Source organism: Perissodus microlepis, chromosome 12 (genome assembly GCF_051167445.1).
Source record: "Perissodus microlepis isolate ML-2025 ecotype Zambia chromosome 12, ASM5116744v1, whole genome shotgun sequence".
NCBI classification, from domain to species: domain Eukaryota; kingdom Metazoa; phylum Chordata; class Actinopteri; order Cichliformes; family Cichlidae; genus Perissodus; species Perissodus microlepis.
Window position 1 is genome coordinate 35,248,293 of NC_140472.1, and position 22,931 is coordinate 35,271,223.

Sequence of the window (22,931 nt, forward strand, 5' to 3'; positions counted from 1 at the left end):
TTCTTATAAACTTCTTATAAACTTCTTATAAACTTCTTATAAACTTTTGAGCTTAGATTTAAAAAGGCCTCAGAGAGGAGATAAACGACTACTTAGGGTGGAGAATTTGAACATGAACCGAGGCGTCACTATTTTTAAATCCATGAATGTTCTCAGTAAACTGATTATATGCTAATGAGAGTTTTTCCCTGATTTTACTGCTGAACCTGTAATTTCACAGCCCATGAACAGAGTCCAATCAGGAGCAGAGAGGCTTCATGTTTCCTGTTTTGAGAACGAGGAAACATGAAAGCTGGAAAACTAAAACAACAGCTAATCTCATTCTGCTGTTATTAACATGTTCAAAATCTTTAACAGCCTAAAGAATATAAACAATAGAGATACACGACATGGAAAAGAGATTATTTGTTGCCATAGTTACGCGGTCTGCCCGCTCACTATCGACGTGGAGACGAGGTCGTGGCGAACCACAACAAACACGGTGCCATTATTTCAGATGCGATCAGCGGACGGGAATGCCGTCGGGCGACTATCTGCAGCGCGGTGACCTTATTGTTGAGGTGCAGAGTTTAGGCTGAATAATGGTGCATAGTTGGAATACAAACACTGCTGATGTTTGAAGTAAGCGTGTAAAACTGGTTTAACTGGTGGGAAACAGTTACTGTCACGGTTTTTATCTGCCGTCTGTTTGAAGACAAACCGGCCGTCCTGCAGGACGTTTATCAGAGGAGAGGAAGACCAGGTCTGGTCGGGCGTTTGGCTTTTTTTAAATGCTTTAAACATCTGATGAATGAATCCCTTCGATCTGCTCTTCACGTGTTTCACTTGGACTGATTTGAATCTTTCTGACGCCGAATCTTCTTTATTTTTTTACTTTATTGATGTTTTTGGACTTTTTGTGGTTTTAAATGTATTTTACACATTTTTTTTGACAAAAAGAAGACAAACAGCCACTCACAGCTCCAGGATCAGGATGACCTCGGCCTTGTTTTCAAAGACTTCGTGCAGCGCGATGACGTTCGGGTGCTGGATCTCTTTAAGGATGTTCACCTCGCGCTCGATGTCCTCCCGCGTCACCCCTCGTCGGCTCGACTTGCTGCGCCGTTTCTTGATGAATTTGGCGGCGAACTCCACACCTGTAGTCCTGTGTCTGCATCTTCTGACCACAGCAAACTGACCGCTGCAGACGGGAGGGAACACAGAGAGCGCTCAGCAAACACTATAACAGCTTATTTCAGACAGAGGATGAAGTCAGGGCTTCACAGAGGCCCAGTCTGAGACAGGTGATAGACAGAAGGATTATTCTGAAGTGTGAATACAAAGCTACTGTAGCAGAGACCTAAGATAGAACATATGGAGCGATATGATGACTGTAGCTGAAAGGGCAGAGAAATCATTCAGGACAAACCTGAGAAAATGAAAAATACACAAAGATGTGTAGCAGCGAGCTGAAAGGAACCTCGGCTGCTCAGCGACCTTAAAAACAGACTTTAGGCTGCATATATGCATCACTGTCAATATGGTAAACACAGACATCTGAGCCAAAGGGAGTGGGAGGGATTATGAGAAGCAAACTGGTGATCAGGAACAGCTTTAATTAATAAGTGCTGGATGAATCACGGCTGAAGCTGAAATAGCAACGCAGGAATAAAGACAGCAGCGTGCACGCTCACACTCACGTCAGTGCAACACGGCGACAACCTGCACGGGTGCAGTCGGGTTATTTTAACATACACATCTGTTGTAAGGATGACCTGCTTGCTAAAGACTTTCTTGCTTTAATGGACTCTTTTAACCTCCTTCAATGGGTAAATGAACCAACCCACGTTAAAGGCCATATTTTGGACTTGGTCTTTACGTATGGCCTGGATATTTGTATTAAGGATATAAATGACGCTGGGATTTCAGATCATTTTCTAATTTCCTTTGATATTGGCTTATCTGCCGCTGGACTGCAGCCTGGAGCTCTTTCTCGTCCGCTACGCATACTCAGCTCTGAAGCTGTGTCAAAGTTTGCTGTGTCTTTTTTAGATTTGGCGCCTAAGGCATCTTTTCTTTCCAAAGTTATTTTGGCTAATGGTCATAACCCCCGTATGCTATTTAAAATTTTTAATTCTGTTGTTAATCCCTGTCCTGATATGCCTTTACTGTATTCACAAGCTCTTTGTGAGCGTTTTCAAATTCTTTTTTTAGATAAGGTTTCATCCCTTAAGCTTTCCTCTTCGTCTGCCTCTTATCCCGTCTTTTCCTCTGAGTGTAATTCAACTTTTCATCAATTTGAGCCCGTGTCGCTTTCGACTCTGAAGCAGCTGGTTGATCAACTGAAAAACACCAATGCTGTGTTTGATATTCTCCCATCACGCATTGTTAAGGGCTGCTTTGATGTAATTGGACCGAGCATTTTATTCTTAATGAATTTTTCTCTACTCTCTGGATCTGTCCCACTGGCCTTTAAGCATGCTGTAGTCCAGCCTATTCTGAAAAAGAAGAATCTTGATTGTTATGATCTTTTGAACTATCGACCAATCTCTAAGCTTCCGTTTCTGTCCAAGATCCTGGAGCGACTAGTTCTCTCTCAGCTTCAGGCGTACTTAGACGCGAACAACATTGCAGAGAAATTTCAGTCTGCCTTTAAGCCACGGCACAGCACTGAAACAGCCTTGCTTAGAGTTCTCAATGACCTATTTGTAAGCACTGACTCTGGACGCTCTGTGGTCCTGGTCTTATTGGACCTTTCCTCTGCTTTTGATATGGTCGATCATAACATTCTTCTACTAAGACTTGAGCATACTGTGGGTATAAGAGGCACTGCCCTCAACTGGTTTAAATCTTATCTTGCTGACAGGTCTTTTTCGGTTAATTTGGGCAACTTCTCATCTTCCTCGGTACCTGTACGCTGTGGTGTGCCTCAAGGATCTGTATTAGGCCCTATTCTCTTTTCGCTATATCTGCTCCCTCTTGGAGCAATTTTTGAGAAGTATAATATTGCCTTTCATTGCTATGCTGATGATATACAGATTTATTTTGAGATTACTGACGATCTTGCTATGTCTTTTCACTATTTTCGTGAATGCATGCGTGAGGTTAAAGGTTGGTTCAAGAGTAATTCTCTTGTCCTGAACGAAAAGAAAACGGAGATCGTGGTGTTTGATAGTAAAATCCCCCGCGACCAACTCTGTGCTGCTCTGATGCCTTTTGCTAGCTCTCCTTCTGATTATGCCAGTAATTTGGGCATACTACTGGATAGCTCGCTTAAATTTGACAAGCAAGTGTCTGCTGTTGTGAGGTCTAGTTTTAATCAGCTGCGCCTCATTTCTAAGGCTAAGCGCTATATTCCGCACATTGACCTGGAAAAACTCATTCACGCATTCGTGACTTCCAGGTTGGACTACTGCAACTCTCTTTACATTGGCCTTTCCTCCACCCTTCTCGTTAGATTGCAGACTGTCCCGAATGCGGCGGCACGCCTTTTGACAGGTAGCAGGAAGTTTTCTTCCATCACTCCTGTTCTTGCTGGCTTGCACTGGCTTCCAATTAAATACTGTATTCAATTTAAAATATTACTTTTCATCTACAAAACCATTAATAACTTGGCGCCGAGCTACCTCAATGAGCTTCTCAGGTTACACACTCCTGTCAGAGCACTTAGATCTGCTACCCAAATTCTTCTGGAGCAACCTCGTTCTCGGCTGAAGTCTCGTGGTGACCGCGCGTTTGCTGTAGCTGCCCTGGTCTTATGGAACAACCTTCCTGTTGCTATCCGGACGTCTGACTCTATGCCACTGTTTAAATCACGGCTGAAGACTTATTTGTTTAATCTTGCCTTTCCACCTAGTTAACACTTGGTGTGCGTTGGTACATTTTTATCCGTTATGCTTGTGAACTACTTTTATATCTTATGATTGTCAAGGTTTTTATAATTGATACATGCCAGGTCCTTTCTCTTTTCCCTCCCATCTCCCTTTTCCTATTTTATTTTTGTCAAGCACCTTGGTATACCCTTGGTTTTTTAGTGTGCTTTATAAATAAAGTTTATTATTATTATTATTATTATTTCTCATGGCCTTGGTCTCTGACGCAGAACGCTCCCATATCTTTAATAAAAGACTTGTGCACAGAGTGCAAAGGCACACCTTCCTCCACCTTCAGCAGCCCCTCGTAATCAGTTCAGGAACAGTGTGCAAAAAGCAGCGCAGCTCTCAGCGTCAGCACCTCGTCCACAGAGCTGACAAACATCCAGACTTTAAACTCTTACTCTCGCAAAGATCCCTGAAACCAGACGTGCACCTCAACAATAATGAACTGTGTGTCCTCGTTGGCACGTCCGGCACAAATACTCTATGCAGTGTATCCAAACTGGGCCGATGAAAATGAAAAGATCTCTACGTTTTTTTTACCCATCACACATTAGAGGCGTGTGGTTGTTGTTCTATTATGTTATGTGATAAACACACAGGCTGCTGAAGAACCCACGGATCATTTGGGAACGTTGTAACTGCTCTTATGTAGAAAAAAAGCCCATAAACCGACTATAAATCCGCCCAGAAATGTTTTATTTTTAAAAGGAATAAAAGATTTCGATGATAAATCCGTGGACGGTCACGCTAACCTGGGCCCTGAACGAGGAGGCTGATCGGAGCATGCTCAGTGACGCTGAGGCTTCACAGTCGGCTTGTTATCGAAACACTGATGATGCTTTACAAAGTGAGTGACATCACAACGACCTCACCGACCGTTGGTGTGTAACTTTGTCTCCTGACATCGTGTAGTCGCCACGTAACAGATAATAAGCAGATTTTATCCTCTGGGAGAGGCGATAAACTCCGTCACCACATCTGCCCAGATGTTTCCCCCCTTCAAGCCCATCTTTATCATTTGCTGTTGACAGGCTGCAGCAAAAACAATGCTGCTGTTCCCCGCACACGTTCCTGAAGGGCACACGTGAGCGCTTCGCCCAGATGTGGCGAGCCTGCGTGACATTTCGCTGTGACGATTATTCCATGTATCAACAACACAGAGGCTGTTATGGAAATTGCACCATCGCGTTGCCACGCAGCGCTGTGGTTGATCAGACTGCTGACTCCTCTGCCACTCGACCAAAGCAGCGCCAGAAAAACCACTCGGGGAAGCAGGGACACTTGGCTGAGGGCTGTTCACGCCTCCTCACGGCCCCGGCAATCACGAAGCACTTAGTGTACCGAACACCCACGGAGGGAGGAAGAGTACAAGGGAGTAGGGGGTGAGAGAAAGAAGAGTGAGCGAAAATGAGAGAGCGCCACATTCTGCCTCTTTTTTTTATTTCCACAGCAAGATTTTCACACAGACTTCCAACAGAGACGATATCTGGCAAACGTCTCCTCTGCTCCGGCCAAAAAAATGGACAATAAAGTGAGAGTCATCCGACTCCCTGAGCCCTGCCAGCACCGAGTCGTCAGGAATCAGTGCAGTAATTCAGCTCTCTGCGTCTCCTGCACATCCTCACTCCACAGTGTGACTGACCCAGTTCGTGTGGATCAGAGTGTGAGACCGCCAGCTGCAGACGAGCTTGAAGGCAGGATCCGTGACCCCGATGTGACCCGTAACAGCCGCGGCTCTAAAGGGCCAATTGGCGGGGCCTGAAGCCAAGTGGGAGAATAATTGGAAAAACAACAAAACGCATTTGATTTTGGAAGTTTGCTGCCAACAAAAGACATTGTTCAGAAGACTCCATACCCCCTCCCTGTCTCTGTTTCACAAACACGAGCAGCAGCAGAGCGGAGCTGCTCCTCGTGCTGCCAGATTACTGCTGCGCCGGCTGCATGCGGCTCATACAGCGTTTGGCATCGATCGGCTCGTTTGGTGGAGCTTCTCGCTCAGGAAGACTTCATCAAAGTTTATATCCTTCAAAGAAAAGCACTGAACAAATATTCTTCACGTCTATCAGTGAATTCAATCAATCCTGGTGATTCTGTGCAGTAAACGTGTTTTTAATCAAAGGCGAGCTCGATGCTGTCGCCCCGAGGAAGAACAGGAAGATCCCACAAACCAAAGGAGGCCTGCTCAAAACAGGCAGCAGCATATTTCATAGTTACAAAAATTAGACAATTAAACACAGGCAACAACAACACACACACAAAATTCAACTAAATTAAAATGACAGCAATCTAACTGAAACAGTTGTGTGTTATGGAAATGGCCTCAAGGATTCTTAGTTTGGATTTAAAAGCATTTATAATGAAATGAACTCGTTTCCCAGTCGTTCTGCAGCCAAACAGACAAAAACTCTTTTACCAAGTTCAGTTTGTGCAAATAAACAGAAAGCAAGAGAAACACGAGCAGCACGTTTCACTGCGAGCAGGGAACACGTGCAGGAGGGCAGCAATCCCAGCACTGCCTTATATATAAAACTGTATAAATGAGAGTTCCTCTGATTGGCCAACGCGAGCCGTCCCACCTGATGGTGTAACTCACAGTGGTCAGTCAGGGCAGAAGGTATCAACCGCTCCAAGACATCGAGCAGAAGCATTCGTATCTCCATCATCCAGAAATGTTGCAGCAACAAGTTGCTTCTTTGTATCAAAAGAAACATCAGATATGACCGAGTTCAAAACTTACAATAATAATCTGAGCAGCATGCACGGATCCATGTTTGGATCAGTCATTAGTGAATGATTATTTCTAATAAATATGAATCATCTGAGGCAAAATTCATCTCAGTGTTGTCGTATGTGTGACAGATTCACGTCTCTTCTGTTTACCACAGTGAAACAAACCACAGCTTCTGACCAGTGGACAAAGATTTCCTCAGAAACTGAACTGCATGTTTAAGAAGAGCGAACCGTCCTGTGACTGAAGAGGAAGAGAGAGCCGAGGACGAAGGCTTTCTCATGCTAATACCACTTCCACTCCCACTCAGCCTGACCTCACCCTATTGTTGCTTCCACCTCTGTGACTGAGGCCTCGGAGCAGAAAGAAAGACATCAGGATGTGATCACGTTCATATGGAAGTCAAGTGTTTTACACTGTAATAAGCGTCCATGCACACACAGCTCCGGTCACCTGTTACGTGCACGGCTGGAACAGCAGCAGCAGCCGCCGGAACATCTTCCTCAGACGTCCCGCCGCCGCCGGCTCGTGCAGCGGAAACGTGGAATCTGTGAAGTCGCGGGACCTGCTGCGAAAATCTCGTCGGGGATGAGAAGGAAAACACGGCTGACTTCCTGTTCCTGATTATACACCATCTGTGCTGTTCTCGAGACTTTCTGTGACTCCTCAGAAATGAATATTAATTATTCATTTTCACTTCTCTGCTGAACGCAGCGACAGGAAACGCAGCGACCGCGGTGCGTCTGCATGAGGACCATCATTTAGTGCTGTTTAAGAGAAGCACAAAGGGAAACAACTCCACACACAAACCAGCAGCACACTGGAAACTTCTCCACACAATAGAAAACACTTGAAAATATTCTGTGTGACATTTTGGAAGTGCTCTTATCCTGCCTGAAGGCCTCGCATTCAAACAGCGCACGAGGTGCACTGCTGAGTGTTACTGACGAGGCGCCGCAGCTAATATGGTCGATGCAAAAGAATACACCCGTCATCAAACACACAGACTGTACACAAAAGACGGACGCTGCGACCATATTTAGGACTAAATGAGCCGCTAAGGCGAGAAGCTTCACCCAAGAACTGTACAGATCCAACACGCAGACACACATCAACTCATTTCTACGTCATACATGAATAAAATGTTCACGTTTCTCTCAGTAAACCTGAAGCACAAACTTTTAAATGCTACATTTACAAAAACACAAAGTGGCCGCACAGCGAGAATAAAGTCCACGCTTCGAGACGACCTGCTGCGATTTCCTGCCAGGAGACACGAGCAGAGGCGCATCTGCATTCACTCGGGTTAAAATGGTTTTGCCTCCTACGATAAACTTGCTTCATGGTGCATCACACAAACCTGGGATTCCCCACAGACGGCAGATTTGATCCCGACATCACCAACAATCAACGTGGAAGGCAGCTGGATGGTTAAACTCAGTTTGATACGGAGACAGAAAGAAGAAGAAGAAGAAGAAGAGAGCTTGGAGAAATCTAACTTGATTCTAGCTCTCAGTTCGCCTGAGTACGCGGCATCTGATTGGTTCTTACGGGAATGTCCCGTCAGATGGGATTATCCACACAGCAAGCCAAAGATTTCAGCAACACAAACACGTCAAAGGCTCCAGATCAGCTCCAGGCGCCCACGTCGGGACGCCTGTCAGGAAAAGCAGCCATGACCCTTAAAGCAGGGGTGGGGAACTCCAGGCCTCGAGGGCCGGTGTCCTGCAGGTTTTAGAGCTCACCCTGGGTCAACACACCTGAATCACATGAATTGTTCATTCCCAGTCCTCTGAAGAACTACAAGAGGAGGTCATTTAACATTTAAATCGGCTGTGTTGATCGAGGACACATCTCAAACCTGCAGGACACCGGCCCTCGAGGCTCAGTGGGGACTAACGCTCCTTTACAGTGCGCCTCTAGAGGCCACTAGAGGAACTGCAGTTTCCCTCAGTGGTTGCCATCTGAGCGAATATGAATATTTTCTGAGCTTCGTGATACTGCATCAGCAAGAAACGGATATTTATTAATACTCACACACAAAGTAGCACCTTAAGCATAAAAGCTATTTGCAGGGTGTCAGGTTGCGCACCAACAAAGACCTGCGGTGTGATCTAACAGCAGCTCTGGAGGATTGCTTCATGATGGGAGGGAGCTGAGCTGCAGGCGTATCTCCTCCCAGGTTGGGTAACACACGGGGCAGACTCAGGAAAGCACTGTAATTATAAATGTAGCAACAATAATCATGTGACAGTCCTTAAAGAACAAAGAGCACGAGCAGGCACCAAACTCAGGTATGCACGAGTAGTTTCCTCCACAACAACCACAAACTATCCTCAGGCTTGAAGTTTTCTTCCACTCGCTCCTCACAAAGTAACACAACAACAACAACAGCAACAGCAACGTAAACTCATTAGCATCAGCGTGTCTGCACTCCACAGATGAATAAATTGTTGCACCTGGCAATTAAACTTTCTACGAGGGGGGATTTCATTTGAATACATGAATGAATTATTACTTCATAATTAATTTAAGGAAGCATGAGCGTGCTCTTTTAGCACACAGAATAAACTGATCTATGCTGCCATCATAGGAGAAACTGAACATGTGCACAGTCACAGGGCAACGGCTGTACTTATAACCTGGAGTTAGAAAGTACTACGACTGCAGCAATTTACTTCCTAAATTAAATCCTAACTAATGAAAGTGTTCACGCTCTCGTGTTTCTGTGCACTTCCTCTGATGTTTCCTCTTTTCCTAAAGTGACAAAATTATGTAAGAGCCTTGTTAAAACTCTCCTGTGGACACGTGAAAGTTTGCATCACATCTGTCTGCTAAGCTAAGTGGAAATGACAGCATGGCTAAAAAGGAGCACGAGGTAAACACCCACAGGTCGCCTGTGGGAATTAAACCCAAACTCTAACTTGTGTGTTTTTCCGCAGCTCTCCCCGTGTATGCAATGAAGCGAGGGGAAAGCGAGCCCACCCTTTGTTAACAACACCAGCTGCACACACACACAAACGAGGGGAAAATGGCAGCAGTTCAACTGAACTGTCTTCCCTTGGTGAGGAAAACCAAACGCAAACAGGCTTTCCCTGCTAGACTTTGTTTTTAACCCGGAGCTACTTTAACGGAGGTTAAAGTGGCGACTCCCTGCTGCATGATGACAGAGCCCTCGTGTTTACGTTGCTAGCAGAGCCTGGCAGAGTGAGGAAATCCTTCTCATCCTCCAGAGACGTGCAGGGAGAGCGCCGACTTGCACGAATGTTGCTGAGCACAGAGACGGGGCAGAAGTAACGAGCAGGCGCAGAGGAAAAACCCTTCCTGGGAATCGCTGACAAACAGAGGCAGGGAGGCAGGTTTTCAAGAGCACCTCTCCCCCCTCGGCTCTCTGATAGTCTGCAGGATCAGATTGCTGAGCTCCCTTTGTTGTGCTTGAAGCACAGACAGGGCTTCCCACTTTTGGCCTACTTGTTTCACCAAAGCAGCTGGAAGGGAGGGGATGACGGAGAGGAGCTGGTTGGGAAAGTCGACAACAAGTTTGTTTGTGCCTGTCGGAGCTGCCCGGGAGCTCTTTGCATTACTCAACACTGCAGGCAGTTTATCTGTGCTTAGATACGCAGCGTAGCTTTAGGTTGATACAGCAGGTCAGAGTGACAGGACTATCCCACCCAGGTTCACTATACGCAGTCACGCCTGTGGAATGTACACACGTGGACGATGAACAAGTAACCGAACCTGCGTCTTAAACAGAGCTCAGTCTGTGAAGAGCATCGGTCCAGCCGAGGGAACAAAGACAATTTCATTTTGTGTCTGCGGCCTCTCAGCTCCTGCAGAGAAGCTGCAGACATCCAATAACGTGCTCATTTACCGAGCGCCGTGTCACATACAGGAAGTCTCTCCTGCCTCATGCTACAGCACCGCCATTTATCTAGTTTTACTCATTAAGCTCTTTGCTTGCTCTGTTGTTGCTGTAGAGCTCGCTTCACTGAACTATCGTTGTTTTGTCATGCTGTCCTTATTTCCTTCAGCTATTTTCTCAGAGCTTGTATCGAGTGTTTTGGCTGCTGTGACACATCATTTTTCCAGCTTTCCTATAATAATTTTTCCCAGTGGCGTTAATAATTACAGCCAAACCCGTGGATCAGCAGCTCTTATTACAGCTTTGCCATGTTATAGAAAGATGTATGAGGAAGCTGAAGAGTGCACAAACAAGCAGCCCTGAGCCGTGGGGGCTCGAGTCCTGAGCGCACACCCGCCGCCGGCGAGATGTTGGATCGGCGCGACCTCAATGCTTAGTTAGAGGTCGCTGCTCTTGTCGGGAATTCGGCCTTGTCATGGTGAGGCAGCGCCGGAATGAACAATGTTCAGTGGTAATGAGCAGCAGGAAGGCCTCGTACACACAAGGCAGTGAAGTGGGAGTGGGCAGGGAACGCGCTTCATGATAACAACGCAGCACAACGCAGCAGAGAGGAAGGGCGGCCGGTGCATCTGGGTGAAAACACGCGGCCGCACATGTTTGCTACGTTGCTGTGTTTCGTCTCCTTCTGTTCTTATCTGTAATTGTTGTTACAGCGTGAACTCCCACGGGAACAACGGCCACGCCCGGGAGCAGAAGCAGCTGCCGCTCTTTACAGCACGATGTGCAAACGCAGCATGAAAGAAGGGAGAAGCTTAAAAGCTCTCAGCGCAGATCCACCGACCTCATGTTGGACCCACATGGTCCAACATGAGGTCATAAAGCAGGTTTGGGTGTCGGTGACCAAACCAAACCTGCAGGTGCCGATGCAGCTGTACAGCTGCAGCACTGCTGCTCCACAAACAGCTCGTCTTTGCACGTTTGCAAAGCTGAAGCAGCGAGAGTCACAGAGACGGTCGGAGCTGCAGGACGTTCAGCGAAGCAGCTGCTGGGAAGCTTTGATAACATAAGGTGTCATCATCAGCTTTCAGCTGCTCGAGGAAAAGGAGAAACTACTCAGGACAGTAATGTTTAAGTAGAGCCTGATGAAAACAGTTTATTAATTTAACGCCAACGTCGAGACGTCTGCATCAAACCAGAGGAGGCACTCAGCGACGGTTTAATGGAGCCAAAGCTGAGCAGTGACAGCGAGCTGCTTCCACACCACATCGATACTCCACAGACTCACTGTGCTTTTCTTTGTGGGCAGTTCAGTTACTTTCATGTCTCTGACTCTGAGGAAGTTCAGCTCTGACGCTAATCAGTAAAGTTCTCTTTTACCAGTTAATCAAATATAAACACTTTACTCGCTGTGAAGGAAAAACAAGGTTTAAGAAAGTGTTTCTGCTCATTTCATCACAGGATTGAAGTCACAGCTGCTCAGGTTAAAGCACCAGCAGCAGAGGAAGTACACGATGAAAGCTTCTGGGTTATTCCTGAGGTTCAGGAGTTTCTCTCTTTATACGACTGCTGTTTTCACAGAGTCCGAGAATCACGTCGGGATTTTGTCCGCAGTTGAATCTGAAGGAGATCACCTCTACTCCAGATGCAATCCTCCTCCTGTTGGTGAAGCAGCTGCCACACGGGGCAACAACTCGCTAGCTGTGAATATGTGAACCTTTTACCAGCAGCTACTGTCAGGTCAGTGCAGGGAGAGTTAAGGACATGCAGGAATAAGATGTAAATGCATCAGGAGTGAAAAGAGGGAAGTGAAGAAGGAATAAATCCTGGGAAGTCCCCCAGCAGCCGGAGCCTGGAGCACTTCAGCGTCACCTGATCCAGGCCTAACTATAAGCGTTTAAAATATAAGGTCTTAAAAGCAGAGATGGCGTCTGTCTGCTGAGTCCAGATGCAGGCTTCAGTCTGAGTGACAACATGATATTATCCCAACATCGCTGTGCAAGAAGCTGCACGATGACAATAAAAAGCTCTAAGTCTCTAATTATGAGGTCCCTAACATGTATTTGCATCTCCACAGGTTAATGTTCAGGTGTGGAAACTGATCTGTGACGATGTGATCAGCAGGTCAGAAACACACTGATGTCACAGCAGCTGAGCAGGGAGGCAGATCTGCATCCGCACAGTTTTCTGATTGACATCGAACCTTAAAATCACATGAATATTAAAACTACGCAGGCCTCATATGAACGACAGGATTATTTTAGCAGCACAGGGTTGTGTTGGAAAGGAGCTTCCTCAGTGAGAACGAAGTGATAACAAGCTCACGGAAGTTCATGTCGTCAACGCAGGGTGTCTGGCACAGCTCGGGCTGACAGCAGCTGATGACACACACACACACACACACACACACACACACACACACACCAGGAAAAGTCTGCGTTCTCTGCTGGACAGCTGACTGTAACACGATCCTGCTGGCTTTCTGTTCTCAGAGATGAGAACAAATCTCGGTGTTGTCTTCATACATCTGCATCTTTACTCCACACTTCACATTATCAGGCTTTGTCCAAGCAGACACTTTTGTGTGGACGCCATTAGGTTCTGCAGAATAACCCGATGTGTAAGCGATTCCATGGCTGTCCGGGCTTGAAAAGGAAAGTAAGATGCTCAGCCTCCTAATCTTTGGCCCCAATCCAGCCATAATCCAGCCATACATCACAGCCCAGGCTTGTGGGAGCAGAATTCAACGTATAAAGACATTTTAAGCCCTCAGTATAAACATACAGGGTAAAATAAAAGCCCTTCCTGCAGCAGACCATCTGCACTGTGCAACGTGTTAACGCATCCTTTCCCCTGCTGTTACAGCACAACAGCACAGCTGCTAACAGGCAATCATCCCAACCCACCACCTCATGCATCTCCACCAGCAGGCTGACCAGGTCGCATTACTCAGCTGCTCTCCCCCCACACTGAACAGATCCCAGCTCTGCTGTTTGGTGGCAATGCTCTGAAAAGCTGCTGATAGTTGGAGAAGCCTCCTACCCAGAACCTGCAGGAGATGGGAACTGGTCCTCGATGCTGGGACTGAAGAACACCAAAGGGCTGCTGCTGGTTTAGGATGGTGGAGTTGGACTCGGTCCACAGGATAAGAAACCAAAAGGCTGCTCTGCCTCCTCCCCCACCAACACTGCTCTGATAAACACTGAGAGTCTCGCTTCATTTGCCAAATAAATGATAATTATAAGCAGCTTTTAATGCACAGACTGGTGTTATTTAATCACTAACAACAGCATTAAACGACACAAGCTCAAAATAAGTGCACATAAATAAACCCTCAAGCTTCAAAGATCACGTCTTCGTAACACAAACACAACGATGAGGTTTCTCTGAGACTTTAAACACAGAAGGACAAAGACCAGCGTGCTGTCCAACACTACACTGTGCACCTCTCTGTCACTACTGCGAGCCAGCTATTGATTGGCTCTGTGCACTACTGTGAAATCGGAGAGGGTGCTGAAAAGCTGAAAAGTGTTAAGTACAATGGCGGGCAGGCTGGAAGAGCTTCGGGAAGGCGCACACGAGGCTTCTCTGTCACATGTGACGCGGGCGCACTCGGACCGACGGAGGACGACACATTCAGTAAGTGGGAAACAACGAGTGCGATCTCACCTCCCGCTCGCCGTCCTTCGCCGCAAACCCCACAGCAAGCTTTGCTTTCTTGCTTTTTTCTCCATGTTGTTCATTTTTGTGCAGACTGCTCTGTTACGAGCAAGTCACACAGCCTGAAGCCATCATCATCATCGTCGTCCTTCATGAAACAGTAACTCAGACTTCAAATAAACGTCTTTAGACGTGCAGGTGTCTCTGTTACCAGCAGCTCTCGGCTTGCATCATTTAAAAATGCAGCATCTTTCAGTTTAACGTCTTCTGGATTTCGAGCTGATTTGTTGGTGCGTTGAACAGACTAACAGCTGAAAACGCTGCTTTTCTTTAAACTGTGAACAGAGATGGTTTGATGAGGAGCTTTTATTGTGTTTTAATGTAACTGCAAAAAACTCCAAACACATCAGTGAGGCGGTGCGCTTCACATCGATCGCTGCAAACACCTGAGATCAAACGTCTCTCCTGTAAAGACGCTGTGAAAATGGACGTCTGTCAGCCTTTACAAAGAAAACAGTCACAGAATGAGTGAAAATCACACTATTCCATGTGTGTGTGTTTCTCCTGCATTAGTAATAAACTACTGTAGGATATAATGTGATAAATAAGGACAAACGTCTTCATGATCATCATGTATGAGCTTATTTAAATGAACCTCCCAAAGCTGTTTTGGGTGATTGTGCTCGTCTCACATCCGCCTAACAAACGTCATCATCCACTGATGGAGACGGTTTACTGAAAGAGATCCGAGGCCATTAAACACAGGTCTACGTTTCAGGTTCGATAATGGAGGCGTCTAATAAAAGGGAGCCGCTGTAATCTGGCACGAGGCTCGCTGCCCGTCAGCTCTGTGACAAAGCGGCTTTTATGCTGCCCGATCATTGGCTGATGGGATCGTTCATCAGCGAGGCCTGCCAGGGAGAGATAAAGAGAGGCGTGCTCGTCAAACCCTGGATAGGTGTGTGACCTGCACACTTTACATTTAACCTGATCCATTACAGCGCCCGGCAGCAGTTAAAACTCAAGTGTTCCTCTGCAGGTCACGTTCAGTCCAGCATCTACGGTGAGCGCAATAAACACAGTTTTATAGTTGATGTGTCTGCCCCGTTCAGACAGGCACGGCTTCCCCCTCCTCCTAATGTAGGACACCAGCGTCGTCCTGTCATCACCCTGCATGAAGGCTGTGGTCACATGAACAGTCATGACACGACATCAGAAACTGTGCTGCGAGGAGTTAGTTCGACCGCTCTGGGAGACGTGCTTTCATAGACGTTCATGCCCTCTAATTCAGAATAGAACAGACTAGATTAGTATAGAATAGAATAGTAAAGAGTAGAACAGAATAGCCCTTTATTGTCACTGTACATGCACAACAAAGGTAAAGAAAATCTGAAAGTAAAAAGAAAAAACAGAGAAAATAGTGAAACTTGAGTTCAGTGCAGTGGACACGTCTAAGCACGTCTTTACCAGACGCTCGTGCAGGTTTAAGATTCGTGTGAAACTGTTAATCACACGATTTGATAACAAAACACATCTTAAACGCAGGCCATGCACAAACCGTCAGCTCGATCTGCCGCACCGGCAGCCTCGGCTTCCTGCAGGTAGCACCCACACGCCTGCACTGAATGTGGCTACATGACAGTTTATGCCAGTTCACGTCCACGTGCTCGTTTCCTGCCTCAAAGTGCTGCAGGAGCACGCCGCTTCACGGAGGCCGCTTCGTTTACTTCTCACCTCGCAGGTTTTCAGACAGGTGCTGCTGTCAGTCAGAGCTGCAGCAGAACCGACATTTAAAAATGAAATCATGTGTTTAGCTGCCAGTATTTATGATGTAAACGAGTGCAGCCATCTTTAAACGTCAGGTTGACCAGTTACGAGCATCAGCAGTTCTATGCCGTCTCCGTGGACAGTGGCGGTTAGCTGTGAATGCATCCAGTGTGACAACTGCGTGTGTATACGACTGAAACGAGCTGACAGCAGAAGAAGCCTTGTTCTGCTGCAGGAGGGTTTCTGCAAAGACGTGACGTGAATACCTGAAACTGCGGAGGGTTAGTAGCCCGCAGTGTTTCCTGATGTTGACAGCTTTGGTCTTAGATGACATAAAAATTGGTATTTTTTCCTTGGTACACTAATGCGTCATCTTCACCTTCTGTCTGTGTGCAGTTTCCAAGCGAGGACCCCGTCTGTGCGAATACTCATCGTACAGTACGGCTATAAAAACACTGCTGTGTAAAAGTAATGTTTGTTCATGTAATGTGAAATATATGACTGTGTCATCCTTTAATTAGCACTAAGACACCGCGGCCAGCAGCTCCATCAGATGTTCAGCAGGTTTCTGGCTCACCTTCCAGGTAACGACCTCGACGCACTGAGTGGTTCGCTGCTCGCTGTCAAAGCTTCACACTGACGGACCCTCGGGGTGCTGAGCAACGCTGCATTTTGCTTTTAAAATGAGAGATGAATATTTGATGGGGATACAAATCGCTGCATCGGTGCCAAACTGCTGCACAGTGAGAGAGAAACAGCAGCGCATCAGTGGAGACCAGCTCAGATTTAATCAGATTCCCCAGGAAGGTCTCCACAAAGGTTTGAACTCCTTCAAACACGACGACAAGAACATTTTCTCCAACAACAAACCCCTGAAAGACTCTGTGTCATTTTTATTTTATCATATAAAGAGAAGGGAACTAACTGCCTTCGTTTTGGGTGATGCATCCCTTTAAACGTGCCTGCTCACTTCAATTAAAGCTTCTCTACTTAATTAAATTGTCTTTGGCTCACGGGGGATGGATACAGTCCCAGCGCTCTGCAGGCCAGCCTGCGTCCACAGTCACAACATCAGCCTGTTCCTGCTCAGCTCTCCACACTTCCTCTGCATCCGACGCTCGTCGGCTGCAAACATGCTGAAGGAAATAATAAGTAGAGACGACAACGCACAGAAACAGTGAAGTGAAACCACAGACTGCTGACAGATGATAATCAGTTACTGCCCCTCCCAAGCTGAACCTCGAGTGCCGCTCTCATCGTCAGCTGATTTTACAGTAAGACCAGCTGAAACCTTACTGACAGTCACAGCCGTCAAAGGGTTTTTCTCACCGACACATGGCTGCTGGTTCTCCTTTATACTGAACTCATCTTTAAATCAAAACAGGCGTCCAGAGAGCAGCAACAAACAAATATAAAAACTACAAGTTTTGCATAAACAGTGTGTAAGTGGCATCGTTATAGTTTGTACTTAATTTAATTTAATAAGCCAGCCTTGATGCAGATGCTACGTTTCTGAATAATCAGCACAGTTTTACACTGTTGTTGGTGAGTTCGCAGCTTCACATTATTTCTGTGGGCTGTGCAGCTTCAGCGCTGATCATCTGAGATCTGATGCTGCGTGGTTTTTAAAACTGCTGTTAGTACGAGGGAATATCAGGCCTGTGAGTGGAAGACTACACATTTCCACATACAATGAAACATACACTCCTGAATGTATCTGATTGGCTCTGCTTGCAAAGGTCACGGGTGTGTCGTGGCATATTCATCAAACCAACACAATGCAGGAGCCGCAGGTTATCCTCCTTATAGACACGAGGGTAAAAACAATCAGAGGCCGGTCGCTCTTTTTCACTCCGGTTCTGTTTCCACGGGCGGCTGAGTCTCAGCAGAAACACAAGAGATCCAACTGTAACTGCAGCACCTCTGCAGCTCAATACCAGAGGAGTCAAAGGACAAAGCGTCTGCAGCGGGGCAGCGGCCGCAGGCTCCGAGGTGTCCGCGTGAAAACTCCCGGTGAGGCCAGGCTTTTCATTAGCACGGAGCCAAGTGTGGGAGGCCGGCGTGGAGTGCTCCCGGCCCACTCTGCGGTAGTGTGGGCCACAAACTGCACCGGCAGAAAAAACATTACGCAACCGCCGCGCCATTGTGTACGGCGGAAGGGTAACCACGGCAACAGGGCCGAGAGACTGAGGAACCGGCGCTGGTTGGAGGAAGGAAGAGTGCGGTATAATCCCGGGTGGGTGTAAACAGCGCGTGTGCGAGTGTTTGTGTTCAGATAAGGATTTTATCAGCAGTTTTTCTGACACCGGTGAAAGTTATTAAACGTCATTAACGCCCTGAGAGCGTCACTGCACCTCCGACAGGGCGCAGCATCGCTCCCCTCGGCTTTAAAGGCTCTGCATACATTAAAAAGCAGTTTCAACGATCTTATAATAAGACTGTAAAAAGGAGCGTTGATACTGTTGACGTGGACATGACCCAACCTTACTGTGGTTATCTCCCCGCGTGGTTAATCTGTTATGCAAAGGTGCCCGCTGAGTCTCAGCGAAGCATCCAGAAGCTGTTCAGCTGTATCAGTGATGAAACGATCGGTCTGATGTTTGAGCAACACACCTGGATGTAACATGACCCACTTTAGCATTTCTAAAACAAAATGTTATTTGTCTGCGGTCAGTATGAAAGCAGAGAGTTAAATCGCTCTTATTCTGAAAGTGCACCCGCTCGTGGCTGCGTCACCGGGGCGAGACGACCGGCTGCAGCAGAGACTCAGTGGAGACGCAGCTGATTGCAGTACTTCATCATTTATATGTCACAACATACTCGGGGACTTAAATATTTGCAGGAGAGCACAAAACGGTATTTTGTAGCAGGTGTCGCACACCTGTATGTGTGTGTGTACGGGCCACGCCACCTCTCCATCAACACACACAAACTCGTTTTCAAACTCAGTGAGGACATCTCATTGACATAAGGCTTTCCCTGGCCCCTAACCATCAAAAATCACATTCTGAGTCTCATAAACGCCTTTAAACTTCCAATTTTGTACTTCACAAAGATATGAATACACACACAGAAGATCAATGAGGGTTTTTAAAGTGACTACAGTAGCCTGGTGGTGAGCACTTTTGCCTAACAGATAAAAGATTGGTGGTTCGAGACCAGGAGCAGACTCAAATCCCTGTGAGGCCTGCATGAAGGGCAGCGTTCACATTACGACTGCCAACTTTCTGCTGAACAGCCTTGTTTCCTCCGCTCAGCTGTTTCCCAGCCTGGCAGCCAGGTGTGACTCAGGGGGGAGGAGTCTCATTCAGACACAACTGAAGGTTCAAGGAACTAATAATGTCTCCTCTGATGGAGAGATAACTGACAGAAAGCTAAATGAGAGGCAGGCAGTGTTTGCCCTCGTCTACAGCCGGAGTGAAAAGACATTCAAGTGTCGCAGGAATGTCAGTCACCTCCCCCAGGCCCAAGCTTTCCACGGCACAAACAATGGAGACATTGTGCTTAAAGGTAAAGAGGAGAGGTGAAAGGTTTCCTTTGCCATCTTCACACTTGTTACGACCAACAGCCTCCAGGACCTTCAAAGATTTCAGACGCTGCAGAGACAAAATAACAGACTCCTGCTCTGATCCCAGCTGTCCTGCTGTAACTCTGAGAGGACGACTGAATGCCAGCAAGCAGAGATGATCATCCTGGAAGAATCCTCGCAGTCACACTGATGTGTACAAACACCCAGAGATAAGTAGAAAAACAATGAAAAAAAACAGGTGAAACAGTGGAAAGAGCTGATGAACTGTGAAGTTCTCAAAACAATAAATCATCGTGAATCAATCATGAAGAAATGAAGGTTTCTTTCCCCCAAAGCACCAACGTTAATGGTCAAACAGGCGCACACCGACTGGTTCTGCCAAACTGGTCACCAGCATCAGTCCTGTTATTAACCTCTGTCTCTCTTCCACAGCATGTCTTTAGCCTGTCTTCCTTCTCTCATCCCAACCAATCACAGCAGATGGCCCCGCCCCTTCCTGAGCCTGGTTCTTCCTGTTAAAGGGAGTTTTTCCTTCCCACTGTCACCAAAGTGCTGCTCACAGGAGGTCACGTTTTTCTCTGTACTTATTATTGTAGGGTCGACCTTACAATATAAAGCACCTTGAGGCCGTTGTGATTTGGTGCTGTGTAAATAAATTGAATTCATAACTAATCAAACATGTTTAATGTTTACAGAAATATGAACGTTTAAGCCCATATTGTACAATCGACACGTGACTTCATCTGCAGGCTGTAAACACTGATGAGTCGCTGGGACAGACCCGTCCGCCCGGCTCGATCGATCGTCACGTCCGATGGTCTGACAATCACGACGAGTCTGTGGGGCTGCTGGTGCGTTTATAGGCTGAATATGAGCGAAAGCTTCTGCTACTAAGAATCAAAAATGCTAATTTATTCAGCGTATTAGAGACGTGTGTTTACAGAGGCGATGAGTTACCTGTCTGCTGTGGGTACTAATGCCTGCATTTGTTAAAGAAAAACACGACAAACTTTATTTAGCACTGTGTGTAAATTAAGGGAAGTGCTGGACTCCTGCACAGTCCACCGAGGAGACGGCAGCAGGAGGAGGGCTTTCTCTCCGCCTGCTTTTTCCAACAGGGCCCCATATGTCTGACGAAACTGACATTCAGCAAGTTTCGAGCCGGTTAACTCCGCCGTGACTCAGGGGAAATCAGCAGGCGCAGACTGGTTTTGTAGGTTGAGCAGAGACCCTCTGAGCTGATGTGACCTCACCTCTGACTTTGTCAGCATTAATTAAAAGTTCTTTTTGAAAGCTCCTGCTCGTTTTCCTCTCCTTATCTCACGAGTCCAACTAAAAACACGCAGCTGAAAACGTCTGTCAGGAGGCTCTGTGAAGGTCAACAGAAGAATCCTGTTAATGTGAGGAACAAGAATGCAACTCGGACCAAATAACTGACAGAGAGAGTGAGACTGCATGTCTGCTCCCTGATCAACACTGAGATTGGAAATGTAGTCATGTGACATCACATCAGCGCCGCATCTGCGGTGACCGCAGCCCAAACGAGGCTTTACCTAAAATACTGTTTACAATAGTTATACTTTAAGCCCTCAGAATATTTTTCCAACAGTGACACTTAATCCGCTCAAGGATTAATGAGATTTTACTCGTAGTGTTTCAAACGATCCTTCATGTAAACCCACACAGGACGCAGAGACGAGTTCAGCTGCGCTGGACGTGTAGTTGTGTCCAAATGAGCATCTTTCTCGGCTCACAGGTTCAGCCGTCCGTGAATGTTTCTTTGCATCAACCCAACGTTGGTGTGATTGTTTGTCTTCAACGTACCCACTTGGGTTTGTCTGCTCTCTGACCCAATACTGAAAGATGCATCTGGGGCCCTCCGTGGTCTGGTGCTGCTTTCATCGCAGCCTTTGATTGGCCCTCACTGTCACGAGTGGGCGAGCATGTGTGAAAAGAAGACGGATATTCCAAGGAACGAGACGAGGAGTTACGCAGCGATATCAGTTCAAGTGAACGTGAAACAAAAGCTTCCAAGTGCACGTTTTCATTAGTTTGGAGTCGTTTATGCACCGAGAGAAGAAGGCTGCGTGCAGTTTGTCTAAGTGCAGTCATCACATTCGTTCCCGTTCACAGCAGGAGGAAACCCTGCGTGAGAGTTTAAGCTTGGAACGTTGCAGAAGACGAGAGACAGAAACGGGAGAAGTTGTCTTCCTCCACCGTTTGCCACCCCTCGGTTTCCACGCTCCACCGCCTGCACCTCTCTCCTAATTGACCGCAAAGGGTTGTAGCTCGTCCCACGTGCGCTCCAACACACACTCAGCTTCACGCACAGCGCCACTCCCTGCCATTCACCCGCTACCACAGCAGGCAGGAATCCAATCATCCCCCCTGACTGCAGAGATTAATTGAAAATAACTCATTACGCTCGGCGAGGATAATCCAAGTGAGTCGGAGTTCAATGTGAGTCTAAGTGCAGCAATAACCAGACTAAAGTCAGCCTGAGAGCTCGGAGACACAAACTCACGAGTCCTGATCAACTCTTCTCACAGCTGACTCGTCTTGTTTACGTTTTTCCCACCTCGTCTGTCTTTAATGATAATCTCGAGGCCGCAGGAACATTAGATGCTCCTCTGACTCACGTACTACTTATTACTCCTGCTAATGTTGGCAGGCTGAAGCTCGGTGTGCGTGCACTCAATGACTGAATGTAAATACATACAGCGAAGCAGCAGATACACAAACAAGAGTCGGGATGTTTTCCTCTGATCAGGATTTATGACCAGCATCTACATGACTCCCAGTTTGGCCCTTTGACCTGGTTATTGAGGCTTGGTTTCCAGTTACCACCAATCTTCTGATAAGCTGGAACATATGGACTGAAACGTAGTTATTTTGCCTCCTCACATTGCAGGATCAGAGGGGGCTGATTGCTCGGCCTCTACTGCAGCGCAAAGCTTCCTCAATAGATCGACTAACAGCTCGTCCAACCTGCCCGACGCCGAGCACCGAGCACGGGGATAAAAGCAGCGCACACGGTCCTGAAATGGTTTTAAAAGAGTCCTTTTAAATATCAGTTACTCTAAAGATTTGTTTTATTACACAATGAACTAATATAACAACAAATTTTAAAATTGCATTAATTCAATTAATATTTCTATATTTTATTGACTCATTTAATCATCCAGGGATACGTCAATAATAAAAGACGCCTGATCAGAAAAACCCCTGAAATCTCGGAGGATTAATCGCTGTATCGCACAGCAGCCTCCTCTCAGTGCTCTGTGACACCTACTAATATCACGATCAGAGAAATGTGCAGTTGGACAGATGATGCTAAATGTGGGCAACGAAGAAACGCTGAAAGGATTTCTCACTCAGACTGAGGCTGAACTCTGTCAGCATGAGATCGGCTGTAAATCATTTCTCACACAGAGCCTCTGAATATTCAGCGAGGACTAAGAGAACACGTTCGTCGTGTTGTTATCCTGATATCTCGTCTGTGGCCAGTTTGGACAAACTGCAAACAGAGCA

At 46.7% G+C, this 22,931-nt stretch overlaps 1 protein-coding gene across 1 annotated transcript in view; it reads right to left on the reverse strand.

The window, feature by feature from the left end:
* dapk1 (death-associated protein kinase 1) overlaps positions 1 to 22,931 on the reverse strand; it is a 69,856-nt gene that overhangs the window by 41,346 nt on the left and 5,579 nt on the right. The window contains exon 3 of the mRNA XM_084945373.1: positions 959 to 1,180. Within this exon, the coding sequence (XP_084801499.1) occupies positions 959 to 1,180 (222 nt within the window). The remainder of the gene's footprint in view (positions 1 to 958; positions 1,181 to 22,931) is intronic.